At 41.8% G+C, this 23,981-nt stretch overlaps 1 protein-coding gene across 2 annotated transcripts in view; it reads left to right on the top strand.

Moving 5' to 3' along the window:
- Positions 1 to 23,716, top strand: part of inpp5d (inositol polyphosphate-5-phosphatase D) — a 110,176-nt gene extending 86,460 nt beyond the window's left edge. The window contains exons 23-27 of one of the 2 annotated variants that reach the window (XM_055646118.1): positions 1,735 to 1,878; positions 2,438 to 2,534; positions 5,996 to 6,115; positions 21,167 to 21,725; positions 23,351 to 23,716. In XM_055646118.1, coding sequence (XP_055502093.1) covers positions 1,735 to 1,878; positions 2,438 to 2,534; positions 5,996 to 6,115; positions 21,167 to 21,725; positions 23,351 to 23,353 — 923 coding nt within the window. In that variant the 3' untranslated portion in view covers positions 23,354 to 23,716. Of the gene's footprint in view, positions 1 to 1,734; positions 1,879 to 2,437; positions 2,535 to 5,995; positions 6,116 to 7,367; positions 8,305 to 21,166; positions 21,726 to 23,350 lie in introns of those variants that run through there. The other variant, XM_055646119.1, reaches the window with a different exon arrangement.
- The last annotated feature ends 265 nt before the right edge of the window (positions 23,717 to 23,981 follow it).

Here is a 23,981-nt window from a genome sequence, read left to right as displayed (position 1 = left end):
TCTATCCACTTTGCAGCTCTAGTCATCTGAAAGGAGAACACACACGAGTTATGTTCTAGAGCTAGAAGGGGGGAAAGGGTAAGAGGCTGCTGCTTTCACTGGTGCCTCTTATAAATCAAAAGACATTGTGAGGTCTGGAAACATGGTGTATTAGAAGGAGGGTTCGGCATGGATGTGCAGCCATCTTTTATACTTTCACAATCATCGTCCAACTGTGTTATTGGGAGAGATCATTTATAAGGATCACTGTCCCCTCCACAGGATAATGACTTGCCTTAGGTGTTGCTGCCTGCAATTGTGTTCTGCAGTAAAAGGGAAAATGTATAACGGTGTTGCTATGTTGGGGCGATGGTTTTCCTCGTCTTCTTCTTGCGTATGGCGTGCCCAGCTTAAAGTTGTAGGACAACTTGTTCTATTTGATCTTATTTGATTGTGCATGCCAGGTTGATTGCATTCGTTGAAACAGGGCGGACCACGTGAAGGTTGCAATCTCTCGCCCCAGTTAACCAGCGGGTTAGTGAACAGTGGCCAAAGTGTGTGTGTGTAGGGAAGGGCAAGCAGGTGCTGAGCCTTGTACCAGCAGCTCAGAGGTGGGTGAGTGTGAAATCATTTTGCTTTAAAAAGCCAACATTTAAGGTAAATGGTAGTGAATTGAGGAATGCAGTTGAACAGAGGGATCTAGGAATAACTGCATAGTTCCCTGAAGGTAGAATCTCATGTAGATAGGTTTGTAAAGAAAGCTTTTAGTGTGCTGGCCTTTATAAATCAGAACATTGAGTATAGAAGTTGGGATGTAATGTTAAAATTGTACAATGGCATTGGTGAGGCCAATTCTGGAATATGGTGTACAATTTTGGTCGCCAAATTACAGGAAAGATGTCAACAAAATAGAGAGAATAAAGAGGAGATTTACTAGAATGTTGCCTGGGTTTCAGCAACTAAGTTACAGAGAAAGGTTGAACAAGATAGGTCTTTATTCTTTGAAGCGCAGAAGGTTAAGGGGGGACTTGATAGAGGTCTTTAAAATTGTGAGAGGGATAGACAGAGTTGACGTGGATAAGCTTTTTCCATTGAGAGTAGGGAAGATTCAAACAAGAGGACATGATTTGAGAATTATGGGACAAAAGTTTAGGGGTAACATGAGGGGGAACTTCTTTACTCAGAGAGTGGCAGCTGTGTAGAATGAGCTTCCAGTGGAAGTGGTGGAGGCAGGTTCGATTTCATCATTTAAAAATAAATTGGATAGGTATATGGACGGGAAAGGAATGGAGGGTTATGGTCTGAGTGCAGGTAGATGGGACTAGGTGAGAGTAAGTGTTCGGCATGGACTAGAAGGGCTGAGATGGCCTGTTTCCGTGCTGTAATTGTTATATGGTTACATGGTTAAGTGAAAAGAGAAGGAAATATTATTTCACACAACATTGATTGAAAGGTAGAGCAAGGATATGGAAGGCAAACTTGTAAAGACTTCAATAGCAAAAGTATGACAAGCAAATGAGGAGAGCAAGGAAATGAAATGAATTGAAAGAGCTAGCATTAGAAGGATGGGCTGAGTGGCCTTTTTTGATAATTGTTAATAGGAATAACATTTATTAATATGGTTTGTGCAGATTTTCCTGTTCTTAGAGAAAGAGAGATTGTTGCCCTGCTTTTTCCCTGGAGATCCAAAGTGATTCTCATTACTCCCAACACGGTGCATGACGCTGAGACTTTGCCTTGTGTTTTGCTGCCCAGGTGAGGGCTGCATTGCTCTGCAAGCCGGCTCCAATGAGATCACGTTCAACATCCCTCTGGAGCACCGGGGGGAGGAGACGGGCAAGTTCAGCGGCTCGTACAAACTGACCATTTCCGAGGGGAAACAGCGAGAGCGGACTTACGGTAATTTTCAGCTGCTTGCCTTTGTGGAATTATTCAATGATTCAATAATACTTCATTGTCACGTGTGCCTAGGTGTAGTGAAATTATTTCTTTCTGTATATAATACATAACATACACAAAGAGTCGCCACGCTTTTGGCGTAACAAGAGTACTCTAATGAGTCATGTATGATTAAGGAGTAGGTGCTCAGAGTTTGTCAGGGCATGGCTAATTAGGAAGCCCCAATCTCTTGTTCATCATGCAGCAAGGATTACTGGCGAATGAACCAAAGAAGGAATACTCTAATTTCAGAGCAATGCACAGACTGCATTACCTCTCCACCAATCCCATTGCTACCCATCTAAGGCCACACACTGAATCTGGTCCTGTGACCGAGGACTGTGCAGGCAATGTCTTTACGTGCCAAATCATAAGCATGTTCCGCAGGTGGAGTTTTGTGAATGAAGTTACATTTAGAATATCATCTTAATTATGCATGACTTTCTCTAAATAGGTTTAACATTAACCTTATTTTTATATTTCTTTCTGGTCTTTAATTTAATTTGCTTCTTAATTGCAGATTTTATACAGTTGGAAAAAGATGAGATGATTTCAGTTAAACAAAGCAAAACAAATACTAATTTGGAACCTCAAAAAGCCGGGGACCGTTCGGGATGGTAAGATCGATATATAGTTGATGGAAGATTAAATGTTATTTGAATTTGAGGGGGTTAGGATGGATGTAAGCTTAAGCATTGAGCAATGACGGATATGGGGTTTTGAGTCGGGACATGTCGAAGTAGGGTCAGAAGAAGGGTCTCGACCCGAAACATCACTTATTTCTTTTCTCCAGGGATGCTGCCTGACCCGCTGATTTACTCCAGCTTTTTGTGCCTCTCTGCATGTTGAAGTAGATTTGGGGCTGGGATTCAGGTTCAGTTTGTAGTGTTATGCCCCTGTCCCACTTAGGAAACCTGAACGGAAACCTCTGGAGACTTTGCGCCCCACCCAAGGTTTCTGTGAGGTTCCCGGAGGTTTTTGTCAGTCTCCCTTCCTGCTTCCACTACCTGCAACCTCCGGCAACCACCTGCAAACTCCGGGAACCGCACGGAAACCTTGGGTGGGGCGCAAAATCTCCAGAGGCTTCCGTTCAGGTGCCCTAAGTGGGACAGGGGCATTAGGTTTCGGCTAAAATTATGATTAAAGTGAATTTGGCCTCCAGGTTGGGTACTATTAGATGTGGGATAACAATTGAGGTAATCTTGATGTGCCATTGGCATTGAGGCTTGGTAATAGGTGCATGTCTGGAATTTGTTCCTTCACCTTAAGGTCTTTATTGTGTCAACGGCACTCACAATATTCCATTGGGTGAAATGTTATGGACAAACAGCCTCTCTGCATTACAAGAGATGAGGCCACTGTCCACATCAGCAGTTTTAACAATCTTCCCTTTTTCGATGGACAAGATGGTAGAGCCAAATGAGTGATGAAATAGTGTCTTCATCACGATGATTATTTTACTGCATATTCGTAAACAGAGAAAGGCTTTGTCACACTGTTATACTGACCTTTACTTTTGATCAGGACAATGTGTTTCAAAGTGGTCGGTATGGAGGGGGCCCACTGATTAATATATTTGAATTCCTTAAAGTCAGCCCATTCTTGTTTGCAAATCAGTGTTAATACTTCAGATTTTGTTGAATCTTTTTGCTGCAGTTGGCCTGTTGGTGAGGTTTCTAGGTTTCCTTTGACACAAAACCATGAAGACCACTTTCAGTTTATGGGTGAGAACTGTTCTGCCCACAACAAGCACCTGCTTCTTTCAACACTCACAGTCTCTCAATAATGACAAAATCTAAGATAGACACAAAAAGCTGGATTAACTCAGCGGGACAGGCAGCATCTCTGGAGAGAATGAATGGGTGACGTTTGGTATCGAGACCCTTCTTCAGACTGGTTAGGGATAAGGGAAACGAGAGATATAGACCATGATGTAGAGAGATAAAGAACAATGAATGAAAGATATGCAAAAAAGTAAAGATGATAAAAGAAACAGGCCATTGTTCATGAAAATGACAAAATCTAACTTGAAGGGATAATATATCTGAGAACTATGCAATTGCTGTCTTTACAACGTTGATCACACATCACACAAGATGGCAGAAAGGAAAACAGTAATTCCTCAAGTTTAGTCATCAAAGACAAAAAGATAAACACAAACTTAACGGGCCAGGCCGCATCTCTGGAGAAAGGGAGTGGGTGATATTTCGGGTCGGAACCCTTTTTCAGACAGATTCGCTGAGTTACTCCAGCATTTTGTGTCCATCTTCGAGATGAATCACTATCTACAGTTCCTTCCTACTCAGTTTGTTCCCTAAATCACTCTCTCACTCATGCGCTCACTCTTTCTCTCACTCACTCACGCTCTCGCTCCTACTCTTACTCTCGCTCTCTCACACTAAAACTCACACTCTCTCTCTCACTCTCACCTCTCACACTCACTCTCAATCACACTCACACTCACACTCTCTCACTACAGGGTTTGAGGAATTTCTTTACCTCCCAGAAGTCTAACCTTTCATTCCATTGCTTCTCTCTCAATAAAACGTGTCCATTTAATAATGTTAACCCTTTATTTAGTTGGTTTTCCAATTGTAGCATTGTCCTTAATTGCTTTCTGTAACAGTGACCACATTTTCCGCCACCGTTGACCAAGGGTTTAAAGACTACACTGCAGATAGATTTACAGTAAATGCCTATAATTTATAGGACAGAAAATGGAGAACTGCATCATCATAAGTTTCCTAGGATTTCCTAAAGCACCTAGGATTTCTGAAAATTATACAAAACAGCTGTTTAGGAAACAGCATTATTTTTCCACTAAGCAAGTAGATGTGTAATGTGATAATGAGCAGAGATTGTTTTAGTGTTGTAGATATAGGAATAATGCTAACTGGACTAGAGTATATTATCTACAGGAAAAGGTTGGACAATCTTGGATTATTTTCTCTGGAGCATTGCAGGTTGGTTGGGCGGGGAGGGGGAGATAGAAATACCTGATAGAAGATACCTGATAGACAACCTGATAGAATTATATACAATATAAGTGGTAATGCTGGGGTAGACAGGCAGAACCTTTCTCCCAGGGAAGACCTTTCAAAGACTAAATGGCATAGCTTTAAGGGCCAGTCCCTCTGCGGGGTCCTAATTTGCGAGTGTAGACGAGTTTAGCAGAGTATGAAAAAGTGTCATGGTCGTGTTGTATCGCCAAAGTAGAATACCTCCTTCGACCTTCCACGACTATGTAGAGAACCATCAACGAATATGTTGAAGACCTCCTTCGATCTCCTTCAACTATGTTGAAGACTAGCTTCGACTAGCTTTGGGAAAATTGGACACCGAATAGTGGAGAGTGAAGACGATTACCTTTGACTACCCTATGTTGAAGACTTCCTTCGCCTTTGATTACCTTTGACTACCCTCGATTACCTTCGATTGCCTTTGATTACCTACGAATAACATGCCGACCTACAACCTACTTCGACTAAACCTACGAGTAAAAAAAATATTGATTTTTTCCATGGCGACCTTTTTTCATTCATGGGGATTTTTCAGCATGCTAAATAAACGCCACGACCTAACTGAGGCCTTGAGTACGCGGGGACTACTCTCGAGCATGAAAGAGAGTTACAAGGACCTCGTGTCGACAATGCTGCGAGTATGAGTCGAGGGCAAACTCTTCTAAACTCGCCAATTAGGTCCCCGCAATGGGGCAGGCCCTTTAAGGTGAGAGGGGCAAAGTTTAAAGGGGGCAGATTTTCTACTCAGAGAGTGATGGGTAACTAAAGCGTGCTGTCAAAGATGGTTATGGGTGCAGATATGATAGTGGTACATAAGAGGCTTTTGGATAGGCACTGGATATGCAGGGAATGAAGGGAATATCTGCATGGTATCCATCTGCAAATGAAATTGCTCAAGAAATCTTGAACAGCTACCCCTACTCCCAGGTCTAAGATGTCCTAAAAATTCTGATTAAGGGGTTTTCATCACAAACAATGGATTCAATTGATTTCAAATGAGTGTGAACCAAGGTTGATCCCTTTCCATGAAATAACATGTTATTTCATCTTTGCACCAGGTTAGCCGCAAAAACCTCCTCCAATCTGATGGCAGAAGAGGCAGCAGCCAAGGCCCGAGTCCGAGTCCCATTGCCAAACCTTCCAGAGATCAGTTCCAAGGATGATGGCAAGCCCTCAAGGTACTATAACTGAGAAGCCACACGGAGCCAAGGCATTAGCTGACATCAGCCTTTCACTTTTGAACCCTGGATTAGGATCAAATTCAACCGATGAAAGGCCCAACACTTGTTTAGGGTCTAATTAAAACCATACTCTGAGCTAGGTTAGCCCAGATATAGCCAGGCATGAAGGCATGGAACAGTACAGTGCAGCCTATCAACACTCCTATCTCCTGTCAACAATCATTGCACACTCTGTCATTTTCATGCCAACATACCTAAGAAACAAAGCTGGTACTAGTTGGTGGCAACCAAAAACAACTCACAGTCTCAGACTTGCCTTCATTATAGACCCATAATGTGCAAAGCAAATTAGTCCATTTTTTTGGAAATGTTCTGGTTATGTAGCAGAAATCCACTTTCTGGCAATATTATAATAGTGGACAGAGTTTTGTCTTTAATTTATTTTGACGGCGTGGAAGTACGATCAATTTTTAATCAACCACTTGATCTTCTGTTGCACTATGGATGTGGGACAAATATGGTTTCCAGATTAATTTAGAATTGTGTGATAAGAAGCAGAGGGGTAGATAAGATTTATCTCAAAATCACAAAATACTAATTGCACAGAAGGAGGATATACAGTCCATTGAGTCTATGCTAGCTGCATGCAAGATTAATCCAGGACTTTACACAACCTTGCCCTCTTCCCAAGTCTGCACAAGTCCTTTCAATTTACTCAGGGAGCTGTACCTATACTTTGCTCACCCTCCCCTCTCATGGAATTCACTCAGACTGCAGCTGGAGCATCTCTGGCTCACACGCCACCCATCTGTTTAATGAAAAATTTGCTTTTTTAGTTAGGATTCCAATTTTCCCGGGTCTGCTTTCTCTCATGAAACTGATCCTTCATTGGAGATGGATACATCTTGCATCCATTGTGTCTCTGTTCTGAGCCCTTCATTTTGAGGATGAAATTCAACTGTGGTCAGTTGTGCGACTTGTGCAAGAGTATCAGCCACTAGTTGTATTTGCTTCTCAAACCTCTGTTTCCATCAGACTCATTGGCCAGTGGGAGAGAATATAACCAGCATTTAGTGCAACTGACCAAAAACGTATTTATTTCTGTCCTTTTAACATTTATTCTATTTTGTTTATTTTATATGAAAATATAATTTATGATGTTCTGTTTTTATTTATATAAATGTATTTATAGGCTCAAAAGAGCACTACCCCTCTTGGATCATATCTCCCTGTTTATTTTTTATCTCAGACCCAATGCGGATCCACATTTCAACCCTATTGATTGTTTCAGATGTTATTGTATTTACTGGTGTATTTATATTAATTAGTTTCATATCATCTGCAGTAATTATCATTGTATGTTTTGTTTCGGCTTCAATTTGTACGTGTACTCTCTGCGCCTCACTTTCTATTTGCATATAATTGCTTTTAATATTTAGTTTGTATGTGCATTGCTTGCATACTGTATCAATGTCTTGGAGCCTTTTTTCAATGTCACCACATTATCAGTACTTTCAGTGGAGAAAATGCATCTGCTCGAGGAGACAAAAACAAGGGCTATGAATATTGGGCAGTGAACATTTAAAGCATTAGGTAATTTGGGAGAATCCCCCTCACCCTGAACTTATGTAACTTATTACTGCAAGTTGTTGAGGAAAATAACAACGTGGCATTTCATAAGAATTGGTTAATTTCAGGAAGGAAAACCAAAGGTGCTGCTAATGTAGAGTGAGCAGAGACTCCTGTGAAACATAACCACCTGCATGAAGCAACTAGGTCATACTACTTGATCTGAGGAATCTATGCAATTCAATGTATATGTATTGTAAGAAGAAAAAATGTTGAAAATGCTTAGCAGGTCAGGCAGCATCTGTGAAGAGAGGAACAGAGCTAACCTCTTGGATTTATGGCCAATGATGGTTATTGGCCCAAAAAGTTTTCTCTATTTCTATGTCCATCTGCCCTGCTGCGTGTTCCCAGCATTTTGGATTCATATTTCAAACTTCCAGCATGTGCAATTTTTCGCTTTTCATTTTTATATAATATGTATGTTAAGTGTGTGTGTGTGTGTTATATTTGGATCTCAAAGCCTTCATTCCTGTTTGTACATATTTGTTTCAGTCTCCTCATTCCCCTGTACTGTAATATTATGTGCTGTACTTCTACAATACACTTGTGTCTCAGACTCTTTATTATTGTATGTTAAGTTTATACATGCTACGCTTAAATGATGTTTCACTCTGCGTCACTGTCAATGTAACACCAATATGGTGTGTGGTTTGCAACTTTCATTTTCATGTTCAAATGTATTCCGTGCCCACACAACCACATCAGGTACACAGTGGCTGCAGTCAGAGGCAAATAGAGGCACTGGCAGAGTGTAGAGTGGTTCAATCACACCAAGAAACCTCAAGCATAAGGAAAGGCTGGAGCAGTGAACAGGAAGATCTCTATCAGGCAGAAAGGACTAGAGTTGGGATCAGGCCAGCCTTGAGTATGATGGCAGTCCCACAGGTGTGATATAGAATGAGAGCGGAGCAACCTGAGACCTGCTCAAATGTAACTGCAAGTATTGATTACAGTCGGTATCAGGAGAGGCCATGCAAAGTGGTGGGATAGCTGGAAACATTCCGTTTACTTTATGTCTGTGTCCCAGAACAACTGACTACTTAACCATATAACCATACAACAATTACAGCACGGAAACAGGCCATCTCGGCCCTACAAGTCCGTGCCGAACAATTATTTTCCCTTAGTCCCACCTGCCTGCACTCATACCATAACCCTCCATTCCCTTCTCATCCATATGCCCATCCAATTTATTTTTAAATGGTAAGTAAGATGGTAGAGAATTTAAGATGGTAGAGAAAATAAAACAGGTTAGTTTGAGGGTAAATCTGGTACCCAGAAGTGTATTGAAGGAGAATCATGTAAAACTGGACACTTGCTAAATTACTGTAATTTTTTTTTTTCAATATACCTGCAATTTTTAATACAGCAAAACTACTCAATTTGAGATAAGAAGGCAAACTTTAATGTTCATAAAGTATGGGAATATGGAATTATTTTATGTTACAAATAACATAAAATCAATGCAAATTTTGCAGGATCAGTATCTCAATATTCCAAGGATTTAATTTCATTTTTTTTTAAAGTGACCACAATTATAGACCACAAATCTTTACTCAGAGAGTGGTAGCGGTGTGGAATGAGCTTCCAGTGGAAGTGGTGGAGGCAGGTTCATTGGTATCATTTAAAAATAAATTGGATAGGCATATGGATGAGAAGGGAATGGAGGGTTATGGTATGAGTACAGGCAGGTGGGACTAAGGGAAAAAAAAGTTGTTCGGCACGGACTTGTAGGGCCGAGATGGCCTGTTTCCGTGCTGTAATTGTTATATGGTTATATGGTTATACCTGTACAATATTCATGTATTTATGATTTTCAAACATAATGAAGCTGAAGGGGAGGAACGGCCTACTCCTGCACCTATTTTCTATGTTTCTATGGAACAGGAAAAGGGAGGATTACATCAGAGTATTGTTCACGGACAAAAAGAACAAATTCATGATTATTGAATAGAGCAGCAATTGTGTAAATGTATGCAGAGGAGGAGAGCTTTGTACTTATATATGGAAGAATTAAGATGGTCTTCTAGATCGATATGTCAAGAAATCAAACTTGAAACAGGCCATTATATATCAGGTGTTAATATTTTTGATGAAAAGGAGTCATTAGGGAAGAAAAACTGAAATGAGACACAAATTCGAGAGTAATTTAGTTATATCCAAAAGTGTTTTAGTATATCAGAACAAAGTGCTGGAACAACTCAGCAGGTCAGGCAGCATATCATGAGAACATTTTGGGTCGGGACCATTCGTCAGACTGATTGTATGTAGAGAGGGGGTTATGATCTGTAGTACTGCTCTAGCTCCCCATCCCCGCAAACAGAAGAAAAATAGGTTCCTTCTGGTTCTCACCTTTCACCTCACGAGCCTCCACAGCCAACAAATCATTCTGAAACATTTCAGCCCCCTCCAACCCCACCACCAAATCATATCTTCCTATCCCCACCCCTTTCCACCTTCTGCAGAGACTACTCCCTCTGCAACTCCTTGGTTCATTCATCCCTTCCCACCCAAACCCTCCCCTCCTCAGGTACCTTCCCCTTCAAGCGCAGGAGATGTAATACCTGTATCTGTACCTCTTCCCTCACCTCCATCCAGGAAACGCAGTTGAGACAAGTTCAACCTCACCATCTGCATCTAGTGATCCCAATGTGGCCCCTTTTACATCAGAGAGACCAAGCGTAAACCCGGCGACCATTTCACCGAACACTTGCACTTAGCCCACAAAGGCCTACTGCATCTCCCGGCTGCTAACCATTTTAACACCTCTTCCCGTTCCCATGCTGACCTTTCTGTCCTGGACCTCCTCCATTGGCAGGATGAGGCCACATGCAAACTGGAGGAACAGCAGCTCATATTCTGCTTGGGTAGCTTACAACTCAATGGTGGTTTTTTACCAAGAAAAATCAAGATTTATGAGAAGACTGCAGTATAATGTACAGGCATTAGATTAATTATAATCTCATTAAATGACAGAGAAGATGTAAAAGGTTCACTCCTGGTCCTACTTCTTTTCCTCTTAATGGTGGGATTCATGGTTGGGTCTACCTGAAGTGCATACGTGAAAAACAAATGAGGAACGTACCAGGGTTCTCCTCCTCAAAGCCCAAACAACAACAAAAAACCTGTATTAAACATAGTGAAATGGTCCAATCAATTTGGTATACAGCAAACGAAAAGGACAACATATACCTCAAACTCATGAGTCAATCATTTGATCTGCTCTTGGATCTCCTGATACCATGTATTCCCAGTTCTGAGTGATGTGAAGCATGGCTGAGGTAACCACAAGTGAGCTGGAGTCAGGACAATGATTTCACAGCAGAGAGTTTGAATTTTACACGGCTGACAGAGAAAACTGTAATGCCCGTGTCCCACTTAGGAAACCTGAACGGAAACCTCTGGAGACTTTGCGCCCCACCCAAGGTTTCCATGCGGTTCCGGGAGGTTTTTGTCAGTCTCCCTACCTGCTTCCACTACCTGCAACCTCCGGGAACCGCATGGAAACCTTGGGTGGGGCGCAAAGTCTCCAGAGGTATCCGTTCAGGTTTCCTAAGTGGGACGGGTATAAATGTTCAAAGTTAGACACAAAATGCTGGAGTAACTCAGCAGGACAGGCAGCATCTCTGGAGAGAAGGAATGGATGGCATTTTGGGTTGAGACCCTTCTACAGGCTGTGAAATATATCAATAGGTAAAATGAATCATTATTAATAGGGGCAATGGGATTCTTCATGTTCAGAGTTTCTGCTCAAAACAACAGGATCTAGATCTACAAAAGAAAGACCATACAGACATTTAGAGTCTTCCATCGCTTTCTAAGATATTTACCACCAATTACCAGCAACAGAACAAAAATCAATAATGCAATGCAACAGTCATTTTGCACGCGATAGGTCCCAGAGACAAGGAGCATATTGATATGTAGTGATGCTGCCTGAGGGACAAAGACTGACCAAGGGCTCAATAAATTTATGTTTAAGATATCAGCGCAAATAACCCAACCTATATATCCACTAATGACCCACCAAACCCTCTATTGACAATCCTCCGGTGCCAATTAGTAATCTTCACAAAAATCCTTTAACAAAACCAATTAGTACATCAATAATTCTCCCAGTAGTTTATTAACAGTTATTTCTGTATTCCATTAATATAAACTTTCAGTTTTTTTCTTTTTCTTGCAACAAAATGGAACGATTCATGCATACCCATTGATAATTACTTTTTGATAAAACAATACTGCCTGTAGTGCATTGAAATAATCCCATTACCCATATTAATAATTCTTCCTATTACCTATTGATAAATTTCCAGATTTTCCATTAACATCACCCTGTCTAGGCAATGAATAATGACAATGAGCATATTAAAACTACCCTGGTCCATTAAAAAACCCTCCCCCAAATCCCACTAATAACTCCCTGTATAATATATTAATAACCAAAATGTAGTCCATTACTAACACTTACTGTTACAATCATAGCTATCCCTGATGCCCGTTAAACGTTCTCCATTAAACCCATTAACAATTCTTCATATTATACATTAACATCACTCCATGTAGTCATTATAAAGTTCACTGTATCTGACAATAATTAGGTGTAGCCCTTTAATTGTCTTTCTAGTGTGTTAATATATTTAATAATGCATCACATTATAGTTTGTCAACTGATTTCTCATTAGTTTAGTTTTTAGTTTAGTTTAGAGATACAGCGCGGAAACAGGCCCTTCAGCCCACCGGGTCTGCGCCGACCAGCGATCCCCGCATGTCCTACACACACTCGGAACAATTTTTACATTCACCAAGCCAATTAACCTACATCCCTGCATGTCTTTGGAGAGTGGGAAGAAATCAAAGCTCTCGGAGAAAACCCACGCAAGTCATGGGGAGAACGAACAAACTCCGTACATCAGCACCTGTAGTCGGGATTGGACCCCGATGTCCGGCGCTGCATTCGCTATAAGGCAGCAACTCTACCGCTGCGCCACCGTGCCATCCATGAATATTCTCCGATTAATTCAATTTTTCTCCCCTGGAGACAATTACTACCCTATCTGTAGTCCATTAATCACATACCATTCGTCAATCCATCCCCCTTTACTCCATAAAGTTCATGTGATAGGAGCAGAATTTGGCCATTCATGGCTGATCCATCTTTCCCACCTAACCCCATTCTCCTGCCTTGTCCCCATAACACCTGACACCAGTACTAATCAAGAATGTCTCTCTCTGCCTTAAACATATCCATTGACTTGGCCTCCACAACCTTCTGTAGCAATGAATTCCACAGATTCACCACCTTCTGACTTTCTTGCTGATAGCTCCTGTGTCCATCAATAGCTCTGGTTTTGGGGAAGGGGGGAGCTAGGATAGTGAGAGAATGGGTGAGCAATGGGACCAGGACAGAAGGGGGGGGAGGGGGAGAAGAAACCTCTGTCTCGCCTGCAAAGGCTGCTGGATTACCTAGAAGGAATGAGAGGAGTTGTCGGTGTAGGGGCAGTTGTTACATCTCCTGTGGTTGCAGAAAAGTGTGGTTTTGGTGGGAAGGGGTTAATGAACTGAGGAGTTTAGTTTAGTTTAGAGATACAGCATGGAAACATGCCCTTCAGTCCACTGAGTCTGCGCTGACCAATGATCACCCGTAAACTAGTTCTATACTACACCCTAGGGGCAATTTACAGAAGCCAATTAACCTACAAACCTGCACGTCCTTGGAATGCGTGGAGAAACCCATATGGTCATAGGGGGAACGTGCAAACTCTGTACAGACAACACCCATGGTCCGATCGAACCCAATGTCTGGCGCTGTAAGGCAGCAACTCTAACGCTGGGCCACTGTGCTGCCCTCACAGTGAAGAGGGGGTCTGTTAATAACACTCCCTATAACCCCTCAATAACTCTGCTGATAGTCTATTATTAATTCATTTATTAATAATTCATTAACTCAATAATATTAATAACTATTCCCATTGTTCTTCAATTATTCTCCATGTGGTTCACTAATAGCTCTCCAAATCCATCTACAACATATATTAGTAGCACTATATTTGTTCATCAAAAACTCCCCCTTTTGCCCACCTTTTATCCTTTCCTATAGTCCATTAATAACTCTCTCTAGAACATTAATAACTATCGTCATTGTCCATTCATAATTTTAGTTCATCAAATATTCTCTCTATAGACCATTACTAACTCTTGCTGTAGTCCACCAATAACTATCCTTTTGAATTATTAATTACAACACATGGTGCATCGAAAACTCTATTACTAAACTTAATCTATCTATCGCAGTCGCTGCCTCAAAAAGGCCGGCAGTATCATCAAGGACCCACACCATCCTGGCCACACACTCATCTCCCTGCTACCTTCAGGTAGAAGGTACAGGAGCCTGAAGACTGCAACGACCAGGTTCGGGAATAGCTACTTCCCCACAGCCATCAGGCTATTAAACTCGGCTCAGACAAAACTCTGAACATTAATAGCCCATTATCTGTTTATTTGCACTTTATCAGTTTATTTATTCATGTGTGTATATATTTATATAAGGGTATATGGACACACTGATCTGTTCTGTAGCCATGTTCTGTTGTGCTGAAGCAAAGCAAGAATTTCATTGTCCTATCAGGGACATGGCAATAAACTCTCTTGAATCTTGAATCATAAAAATTCTCCATATAGTGAAATGTAATTCCCTCATTAATCCATTAACAACTTCCCTTCTATCCCATATGCCATCGACATCAAAGGTCATCAAAGTCGAGTATGATTATCCTCCTGGTAGGTCCTTTCTGTGGGTCTTGAGATGGTGGAAGAGGACTGGAGCTACAGACTTAGTCATGTCCCTCCAAGTGGACACCTGTATGTGACCCCTTTGAAAGTGGGGAGACTGATGAGCAGACAGAAATTGACCTGGGATCAACAGCATTGAACTCCACGATGATTAGGAGTCTCTCCATGTTGCAGCCTTCTCAGCTGTTGTGGTGCTCCACCTACTGGCCAGCCACCATCCCATCACTGGGATCTTCTTTGGCCGAGCTTTGATAGTCACCTTCCCCCTCAACCTGCCCACCATGGGTGACCCTGCCAGAAGCATAACTCCAGATGCTTTAGCTCTCAGGATCTTATACATACACAAGCTTCCTGGTGGCTCCCCTCAGAGAACTACCATAAGAACATTCCCTGTGGTCTTCTAATAAGGCTAGAGGAACAAGGTGCTGGAGTAACCCAGCGGGTCAGGCAGCATTCCTACAGAACATGGATAGATGATGTTTCGGTTGGAACCATTCTTTACATATATTGTGGTGGTGGGGGAGAAATCTGGGAGAGAGGAGAGTAAGGACAAAGCAAGGAGGAGGTGGGGGGAGGGGGGGTTATTTGGAACAAATGGTAGAAATTAATAGACAATAGGGGCAGGAGTAGGCCATTTGGCCCTTCGAGCCAGCACCACCATTCAATGTGATCATGGCTGATCATCCCTAATCAGTACTCCGTTCCTGCCTTCTCCCCCATATCCCCTGACTCCGCTATCTTTAAGAGCCCTATCTAGCTCTCTCTTGAAAGTATCCAGAGAACCGGCCTCCACCGCCCTCTGAGGCAAAGAATTCCACAGACTCACAACTCTCTGTGTGAAAAAGTTCCTCATCTCCGTTCTAAATGGCTTATCCCTTATTCTTAAACAGTGGCCCCTGGTTCTGGACACCCCCAACATCGGGAACATGTTTCCTGCCTCTAGCGCGTCTAAATCCTTAATGATCTTATATGTTTCAATAAGATACCCTCTCCTCCTTCCAAACTCGGGAGTATACAAGCCCAGCCGCTCCGTTCTCTCAGCATATGGCAGTCCTGCAATCCGGGGAATTAACCATGTAAATTTACACTGCACTCCCTCAATAGCAATAATGTCCTTCCTCAAATTAGGTGACCAAAACTACACATAATACTCCAGGTGTGGTCTCACTAGGGCTCTGTACAACTGCAGAAGGACAGGGAGTGTGAGACAAAAGGATTGAAGAGTTGCAAATCGTGAAGCCTGAGGAAGGAATCTGGGGGGGGGGGGGGGGGGGGGGGGGGGGGGGAGAGAGAGAGAGAGAATTATGTGCAACTACAGAGGGGGACACAGGGGAGGGGAAGGGGGGGTGTGAGGTAGAAATGGAGAGGGAGAAGGAGGGGTTAGAGTTTCAAACTTTGTTAGAGTTTACCTAAAATTAGCTAATTTAATGTTGCTATCGTTGAGGGTTGTAAGCAGAATATGAGGTGCTGTTCCTTTAATTTGTGTGTGTGGCCTCACTTTGGCAATAGAGGAGGCCCAGGATGGAAAGGTCAGTATGGGAATGGGAAGAGGAGTTTAAATGGTTAGCAACCAGGAGATCCAGTATGCCTTGGTGGACCAAGTGCAAGCTAAATGGTCCTTAAAAAGCATTAATAATTTCTAATGTGACCTGTTAATAACCACCTGCAACCCATCAATGAATCTCTATGTATCCATTAACAACCCTTTCCTGTAGCTTGTTTATAGCTTTCCATGTAGTCTGTTGACATGTTAATAGTTTTGCATATTGGTGAATATTAAATCACTATATGGGTCCATTAATTCCCTACCTGTTCTATTTACTCTGCAGGTATTTCATTAGTAAATCCTACTGTAGCATAAAAATAACTATCCAAGTACTCAATTAATAATTCTCCCTGTTAGTCATTAATAACTACCACAGTAGCCAATCATAATTTAATATTTCCTCTAGTAACCCATTAATTACTCTTTGGTCAATTCATAACTAACTCTGCAGACAATAATAATTCTTAATAAAGCACATTCGTAACATTCTGCTTAGCCAGATATTAATATCACTTACAATTCTGCCTGGAATCTATTGAATGCTGCAATGCCTTAATAATCCAAAATATAATCTGTTAACAAAATCCCTCTTTTGATCATTAATAATTCTCCTTATCCATTTCTTTCATTAATAACCCATAATCTATCTTATTGATAACCTCTCATATCCCATTAATAACCCTTTTTTTTAATCAATTAGTAACTTTCTATATATACAATTATAAACTGCCCCTATCATCCATTAATATCACTCACTATAGTCCAGTAATAATTCAACAGGTAATCCTTTAATAATTAATGATCTGCCTTCCTATGGTCCATTTATAAAGTCCCATAAATCCATGAATAATTCTCCAGGGTCCATTAATTCCCCCTGTAGCCTGTAGTTTACTAATAAATCTCCATGTAGACAGTAATACCTATTCTAGTAGTCTACTAATACATAACTGTCATCCATTTATAGCTCTCCATGTAGATAATTAATGTGGTTGAATAATATAATCCTAATGTAGTTTGTTAATAACTTTTCCTGCACTTCATTAATAACTCTTCATGTGTCCATGTATATCCATCTCCTTGCTACATTAGCTCACATTAACTCACCTTAACAGGTCCCTTCAGTCCTCTAATAGTCCATGTAACTGATTAGTTCAGAGAAAAAGCACGGAAACAAGCCCTTTGGCCCACTGAGTCCATGCCTACCAGTGATCCCCATACACTAACACTATCCTACACACAAGGGACAATTTACAATTTACAGAAGCCAAATTAACCTACAAACCTGTACCTCTTTGAAGTGTGGGAGGAACTGGAGCCGGGGGAAACCCATGCGGTCACGGGGTGAATGTACAAATTCTGTACAGACAGTGCCCGTAGTCAGGATCGAACCTGGGTGTCTGGCGCTGTAAGGCATCGACCCTATCCCCTGCACCACCATGCCACACAAGCCATCAATAATTCTCCCTGTGACCAATCAATAACCTTCATATAGTATATTATTTGCTCAATCTTTAGCTCATTAATTACTCCCCATGAATACTCCTCTATTTCCAGTTCTGCCAGTTGCCTATAATAATAATTTCTGTAGCTTGAACAACCCACCATGTGAATTACCAACTGGCCACAGCATATTATAAATGAACCTGATGAGTTATTAATGGACTGAAGGAAGCTTTTAGAAACAAAATCCTCCAATCTATTAATAGCCCTTCATGAGATCTTTTGATAACTTTCCTTGCAGTCGACCAAAACTCAAGAAGTCCATAAATAACCGTCTGCAGTCCATTCACCACCCCCCCCCCCCCCCCCCCCCCCCCCCCCCTCCCCCCAGCCCCCAACACCTGTGGCCTTTTTGTGGTTCTCCCTATATAGCCTGATGACAACCTTTTATGTATTCCATTAGTGTCATTGTGTACCTCATTAATATCCCTTCATAGTTTCTTATGAATGTTTCCATTGTTGGTTAATAACTCTCCATGCAATCCATTAATCTCTCTAATCTAGTAATAATCTTATCACAATCTATTAAAGTCAAAAGTGAAAAGACATCCCAACAGATATACAGTATTGATAGGAAGGACCCAGAATACCAAATTGGTAGGCATAGACAAAGTGGGCTGAAGAGGCCATTTCCTTGCGGTATAGCTCTATATGATATTAAATACTCTCCAATTAATCTATTAATGGCTTTCCCTACAGTAAATTAGTCCATTTCCACTGTCCATTCATAACTCACTGTGTATTCCCTTCATAACTATCCCTGTGACTCATTTGATAGTTCTCTCTGTAGTCCATGAATAACCCTCCCAATAGCTATCCAGTTAATTTGTGAATAATCTTCCATATAGTTGAATAATAGCTCCTACTGTAGTCTGTTACTAACTCTCGCTGGAACCCATCAATAACTCTCCATATGCATATTAATATTTATCCTTCCAATACATTAATAAAACTTTATGAAGTTGGTTAATACGTGTTCATGTAGGCTATTCGAGTCAGCATGGAAACATGACTTTCATTCCACCTTGTCCATGCGGGCAAGATAGTCCATCTAAAATAGTCCCCTTTTCTCACGTTTGGCCCATATCCCTCTAAACCTTTCATATCATCATTCAGTCCAAATGTCTATTGAATGTTGGTATTGTTCTTGCTCCCACTACTTCCTCTACCAGCTCGGTCCATATGCCTACTAACCCTATGTGAAAAAATTGGCCCTTAGATTCCTATTAAATATTTTCTCTCTCCTAAATCTTTAATCCCATGCCCTCTAATTCACGATTTCCCTACTCTAGACAGACTCTGCACTCACACTATTTGTTACCATCATGGTTTTATACACCTCTATAAAATCTTCCCTGTGTCCTGTGCTCCAAGGAATAAGGTCCTAGCCTGCCCAACCTCTCCCGAAAGCACCAAGGTCTCAAGTCCTGAAAACATCCTCATAAATCTTCTCTATACTCTTTTCAGCTTAATGGCATCATTTCTACAGCAGGGTGGCATCTGTATCTCATTAATAACTCTATATAGTCCATTAATTACCTACAGCGTATATGCTGGCATTTCCTTAAGTTCTTCCAACTGTGCATCAATCATCCCCAAGGTCCAGTAATAACTCTCCATGTAATTTGATAATAATCAAACCTTTAGTTGATTGATAACCAATAATATAGTCTATCAATAGCTCTCTTTGTAGTCTGCCAATGACTCTCCATGTAGTGAATAGTGGATAAATAACTCTCCCAATTATCCATTATAAATCTTTCCTATAGTCCATTAACAACTTTCCTTTTAATCCATTAATAGCTCTTCCTATAGCCCAGTATATTAAAGCTCCATTCACTTATCCTCCTCAATTTGTTAGTTATGCCTCCCACCCATTTGCTCTTGTCTGGCCAGGTGTGGAGGGTGGAGTGAACTGACTATTAATACCCGGAAATCAGAGCAAGGCATTCAACAGCAGATCCCCACACACAGAATCCCAGGAGGTAGAGCTGTGGTTGAAGCTCAACGTCCTACAAATCCAGGAGATTTTTAGCAATGCTTAAATTCCTTTAATATTCAGGGGGATTTTAAAATGTTACGACTAATTAAAATGTACAACACAAATAGTAAGTTTTCTTTCAGACTGGGAAGTAGTAGTGTGTCTGAGACTATTACCTGGTGTTGGAAGGCAATGGTGGATTTCCCTGTGTAATGTGGGCAACCCATGCCAGTGCATTCGGGGCTCACTCTAGACTCCACTTGGAGATCAGTGACGGTGGTGTGAGAGATCGGCCCACATACAGGGTTTATGTTGAATCTTCATAAGCCCAGGATGTAGTTACCTGGCAATGACTGAAAGCTGACAGCTCCAATGGAGCCAGTCACAACTACTCAATCCAGCCGATTGATGCATGGGCTGGCAAAGGTTGCCACCTGTTGGCACGGTAGCATATGGCATGTCACCTGGCATAATTTCGAAGAAGTGAATGAGCATAAACTCCAATCAGTAGTTTGACATCAGCAGGGCTTCCTTGTTCCCTGATGCATGGCCTTGAGGTTCCCAACATCCTGGTGATGAGCTGACCAGAAGGAGAAATAAAGGCAGTAACGGAAAGAACACTAACGTTTCTATAAAAGGTTCTCAATAAGTAACTGAACTGCCATAATCCTCAGGATTGCTCTAAACCCTGAGAATGTCACTTTTTGTCTGTTTTACACTTCTCATAACACCTTTGATATTTTTCCTGGGATAAAGGTGATGTGTAGAACATTACAGAATTTAGAGGGGAAGAGAGCTGGTAGGAAGCGATGCTTTTGTTTCAGGGTTAGTCAGGAAGCCATGTGTCTAAAGGGTGGAGGTGCCAAGATGCAGACACAAAGTGTGCCTCAGATAAGATGGAGTGCTGCCACAGGATCCAAACGCAAGAGCTTACATTATGTGGTAGGGAATTCTAAAAGTAGAATGTCCCTCAGTGTACAGAACTATATACCTGAGCATAGGATATCATGTGTTTGTGTAATGTCTGTACAAACTGTACTACATAGTTTTGTATATATTATTCCATACCTGTGTATATCTTGTTTAAGAAGGAATTGCAGATGCTGGAAAATCGAAGGTACACAAAAATGCTGGAGAAACTCAGCAGGTGCAGCAGCATCTATGGAGCGAAGGAAATAGGCAACGTTTCGGGCTGAAGAAGGGTTTTGGCTCCAAACGTTGCCTATTTCCTTCGCTCCATAGATGCTGCTGCACCCGCTGAGTTTCTCCAGCATTTTTGTGTACCTGTGTGTATATTGCCTTGTACAGGTGTTATTGTGTACACAAAACTACAATTGATACATATGCCACATATACCTGTGCGCACTGAACCATTTACCTGTGTCTCTATATCTTTGCAGACTGTGCTGCATTTTATTGCATATTGCATTTCAACTCTGTGATCATTGTGCTGCATGGATGTACGCTACATTTGTTCTTATTGTATTAAATAGGTACTGCATTGCACTGTACACGGCAAACACATGTAGCAGTCTATATGTATCAATGTTATCTTTGATCCATATTGTAATGTCCTCTTCTTTATTTCTTGACCAAGCAGCAGCATTCCTGAAAATTCCCGGAACAAAACATCACCAATAAGCCAAAAGAGGCTAGAGATCCCACCAAGTGAACAGAGATCAATGGAGATGATCAATAATCCCTTGTATGAAACATTTGAACCGAGGCTGTGCACTGGTTTGAAGAAAGAACAAGGGTCTCACTGGGGCTTGAGGAAAGAGACCTCAGTGACTGTGGAGAAGGTCTCCTCCACTTCATTCCAGTCCCCCACCAGTAAAGTGCCGCAGTCAGTGCCAAAGTCGGGCTGGCATGTACTTCCCAACACACCAGCAAACCGCAATCGCCCCAACACTGACTCGATGAAGAGCTCAGCCCAGGAGAAGCCACACATCAAACCAGCAGCAATCACGGTTGACCCTTCCAGATCAGGTGCCTGCCTGCCTAGTTCACCCTTACACAGCAGACCCCCACGGCCAGCCAAGAGCACAAAGGTGCTGGAGCAACAGAATGCTCTGAAAGACTACAGGGAAAACATGGAGATAACAACTCAAACCAAACAACGTAGCAACCAGGGTGTAGAACAACAGACAAGCGTGTCGGTGAGTACCATATCGCTGCCAGGAATGTAAAACATTGACTCATGACTCAGTCATGACTCCCATGTGGCATTCAAAATAATATTTTATTTTACCTGAGAACCAGCATAAATGGGGAGTAGGGCAGATGAAACACTGAACTAGCATTGACTAGTTGAGCGGAATGGCTGATTTCATTGCTGGAGATTCTGCGCAAGATCCCTGCTCGGGGATGTCCCAAAGCTAGCCTATAATAAAATTATTAACAGCATTGGCCTCAACTCCACTCGTCAACAAGCCTACAGTTTGGGATGTGAGTTGATTCATGGAAACCCTGGCCTAGAAACCTCATCAAGTTCTACCAACATGTTTTTGAGCAATGCACAACTCACTTCTGATGAAAAATTCAAATGTAATTGAAAATCAGGGACCTCTTGTGACTTGCAAGAAAATAAGGGATTTATGCTCTGAATTCTCCATGCATCTGATACATTGAAGGGTGGAGACTGCAATGGTGTTCAACAACGACCAGTGGGTGCCATGTCCATTACTTTCAGTCATAAATGATACGGTTGCACAGCAGTTAGTTCTGCTGCCTCACAGCTCCAGGAATCCAAGTTCAACACTGACCTGGGGAGCTATCTGTATGGAGTTTGCAGGTTCTCCCTGTGCCTGTGTGGGTTTCCCTGAATGTTTAAATTTTCACCCACATTTCAAAGGCTTACTGGTATGTTGTTACTATGTAAAGTGCGCCCAGTGTTGCAGGTGGCAGGTGAATTGGAGGGTGGGTGTGAGTTAATGAGCCCGTGAAAGACAACAGGGAAAGGATGGGGGAATGGGACTGATGGGATTGCTCTGTGAGCCAGTTTAGCTCAATAGACCGACCAGAAGTCATCTTTCTCTATCGCAAGAGAACATACCTTTGCTTACACTATGAAAGACTCTTTCTCTGCACAGCTCATGTACGAGATTCACTTTTACATAACCTAAAGATGAGCTCAGGCTGATTAAGGTAGTTTTTCCTTAAGGAAGGTATTTATCCAGTACTGCTCTTCTCGCAATTCCTAACCCCACCGGGAATACGGCCCTTCCTCCACCAAGCTTGCAACGGCTGCCGAACACCCAACAGATCTTCTGAACTGATTCAGCAACACCCCTAACTATAGTGGTGAAGGTTGGGTGGGGGGCATAGAGGGACATTACTTGAAGTTGTGAATTCAATGTTCACGTCATTAGGTTGTAGGCTACCGATTGGAATATAAAGTGCTGCTCTTCCAGTTTGTCTGTGGCCTCTGTATGGTAGTAGATATTTTGAGGGAGCTAGAGTTGAGAGAACCATTGTGAGATAGAAGAAGACAAACTGTGATATTAAACAGCAAAATTAAATGTTGAATCAAAAAACTGCAGTTGCTGGATCTCCTAAACAAAGTCAGAAAATGCAGAAAGCCTCAGCAGGTCAAATAGTATCTGTGGAATGAGAAACGTTTAGCTTTTCAAGCTGAAGGCTCTCATGATAGAACTGGGAATGAGTGGAACAAGTATTCTTTCTTTTCAGTTCTAATGAAAGGTCTTTGAAGCTAAGGATCAATATTGAATTGAATTGAAAACCTGATCTCAACTCCCTCGCTTTTTCTTGCTCTCTTTTGCAGTGATCAAGATTCGGCGTGATCCTTGTCGGGACTTTTCAGAAAAGTGAAGCGTTTTAATGTTCCTGTTTGCATTTACTCCATTGAAAGATGTAAGCTCTGGTTCGTTGTTGAGAAGACTTCTCACAGCAAGCTGAGAACCTGAAATATGTGTGACTGAATTCAGTGCTGATGCCAAGAACCTGGAGTGAGGCTGCCCGATCAAAGTTCAAGACAGCTGATCACTCATCACTCGCACCTTTAACATGCCTTTTTTTTGTTGGCAACAGGAATTCAGTCATGGGATATGTCAAGCATTTCAATTAGATCCAAACTAAGTATTGCAAGGTACACAAAAATGCTGGAGAAACTCAGCGGGTGCAGCAGCATCTATGGAGCGAAGGAGATAGGTAACGTTTCGGGCCGAAACCCTTCTTCAGAGTCAAGGGTTTCGGCCCGAAACGTTATCTATCTCCTTCGCTCCATAGATGTTGCTGCACCCGCTGAGTTTCTCCAGCATTTTTGTGTACCTTCGATTTTCCAGCATCCGCAGTTCCTTCTTGAACACTAAGTCTATTGCAATTTCCTCACTCAGCCTGGTTTGCTGAACAGCCAGCCGGAAGATCATGAGAGCAACATGTTACCACTGATAATC

Source organism: Leucoraja erinacea, chromosome 14 (assembly GCF_028641065.1).
Source record: "Leucoraja erinacea ecotype New England chromosome 14, Leri_hhj_1, whole genome shotgun sequence".
NCBI lineage: Eukaryota > Metazoa > Chordata > Chondrichthyes > Rajiformes > Rajidae > Leucoraja > Leucoraja erinaceus.
The sequence above is the reverse complement of the archived record's forward strand: the minus strand, read 5'-3'. Positions and strand labels throughout refer to the sequence as shown.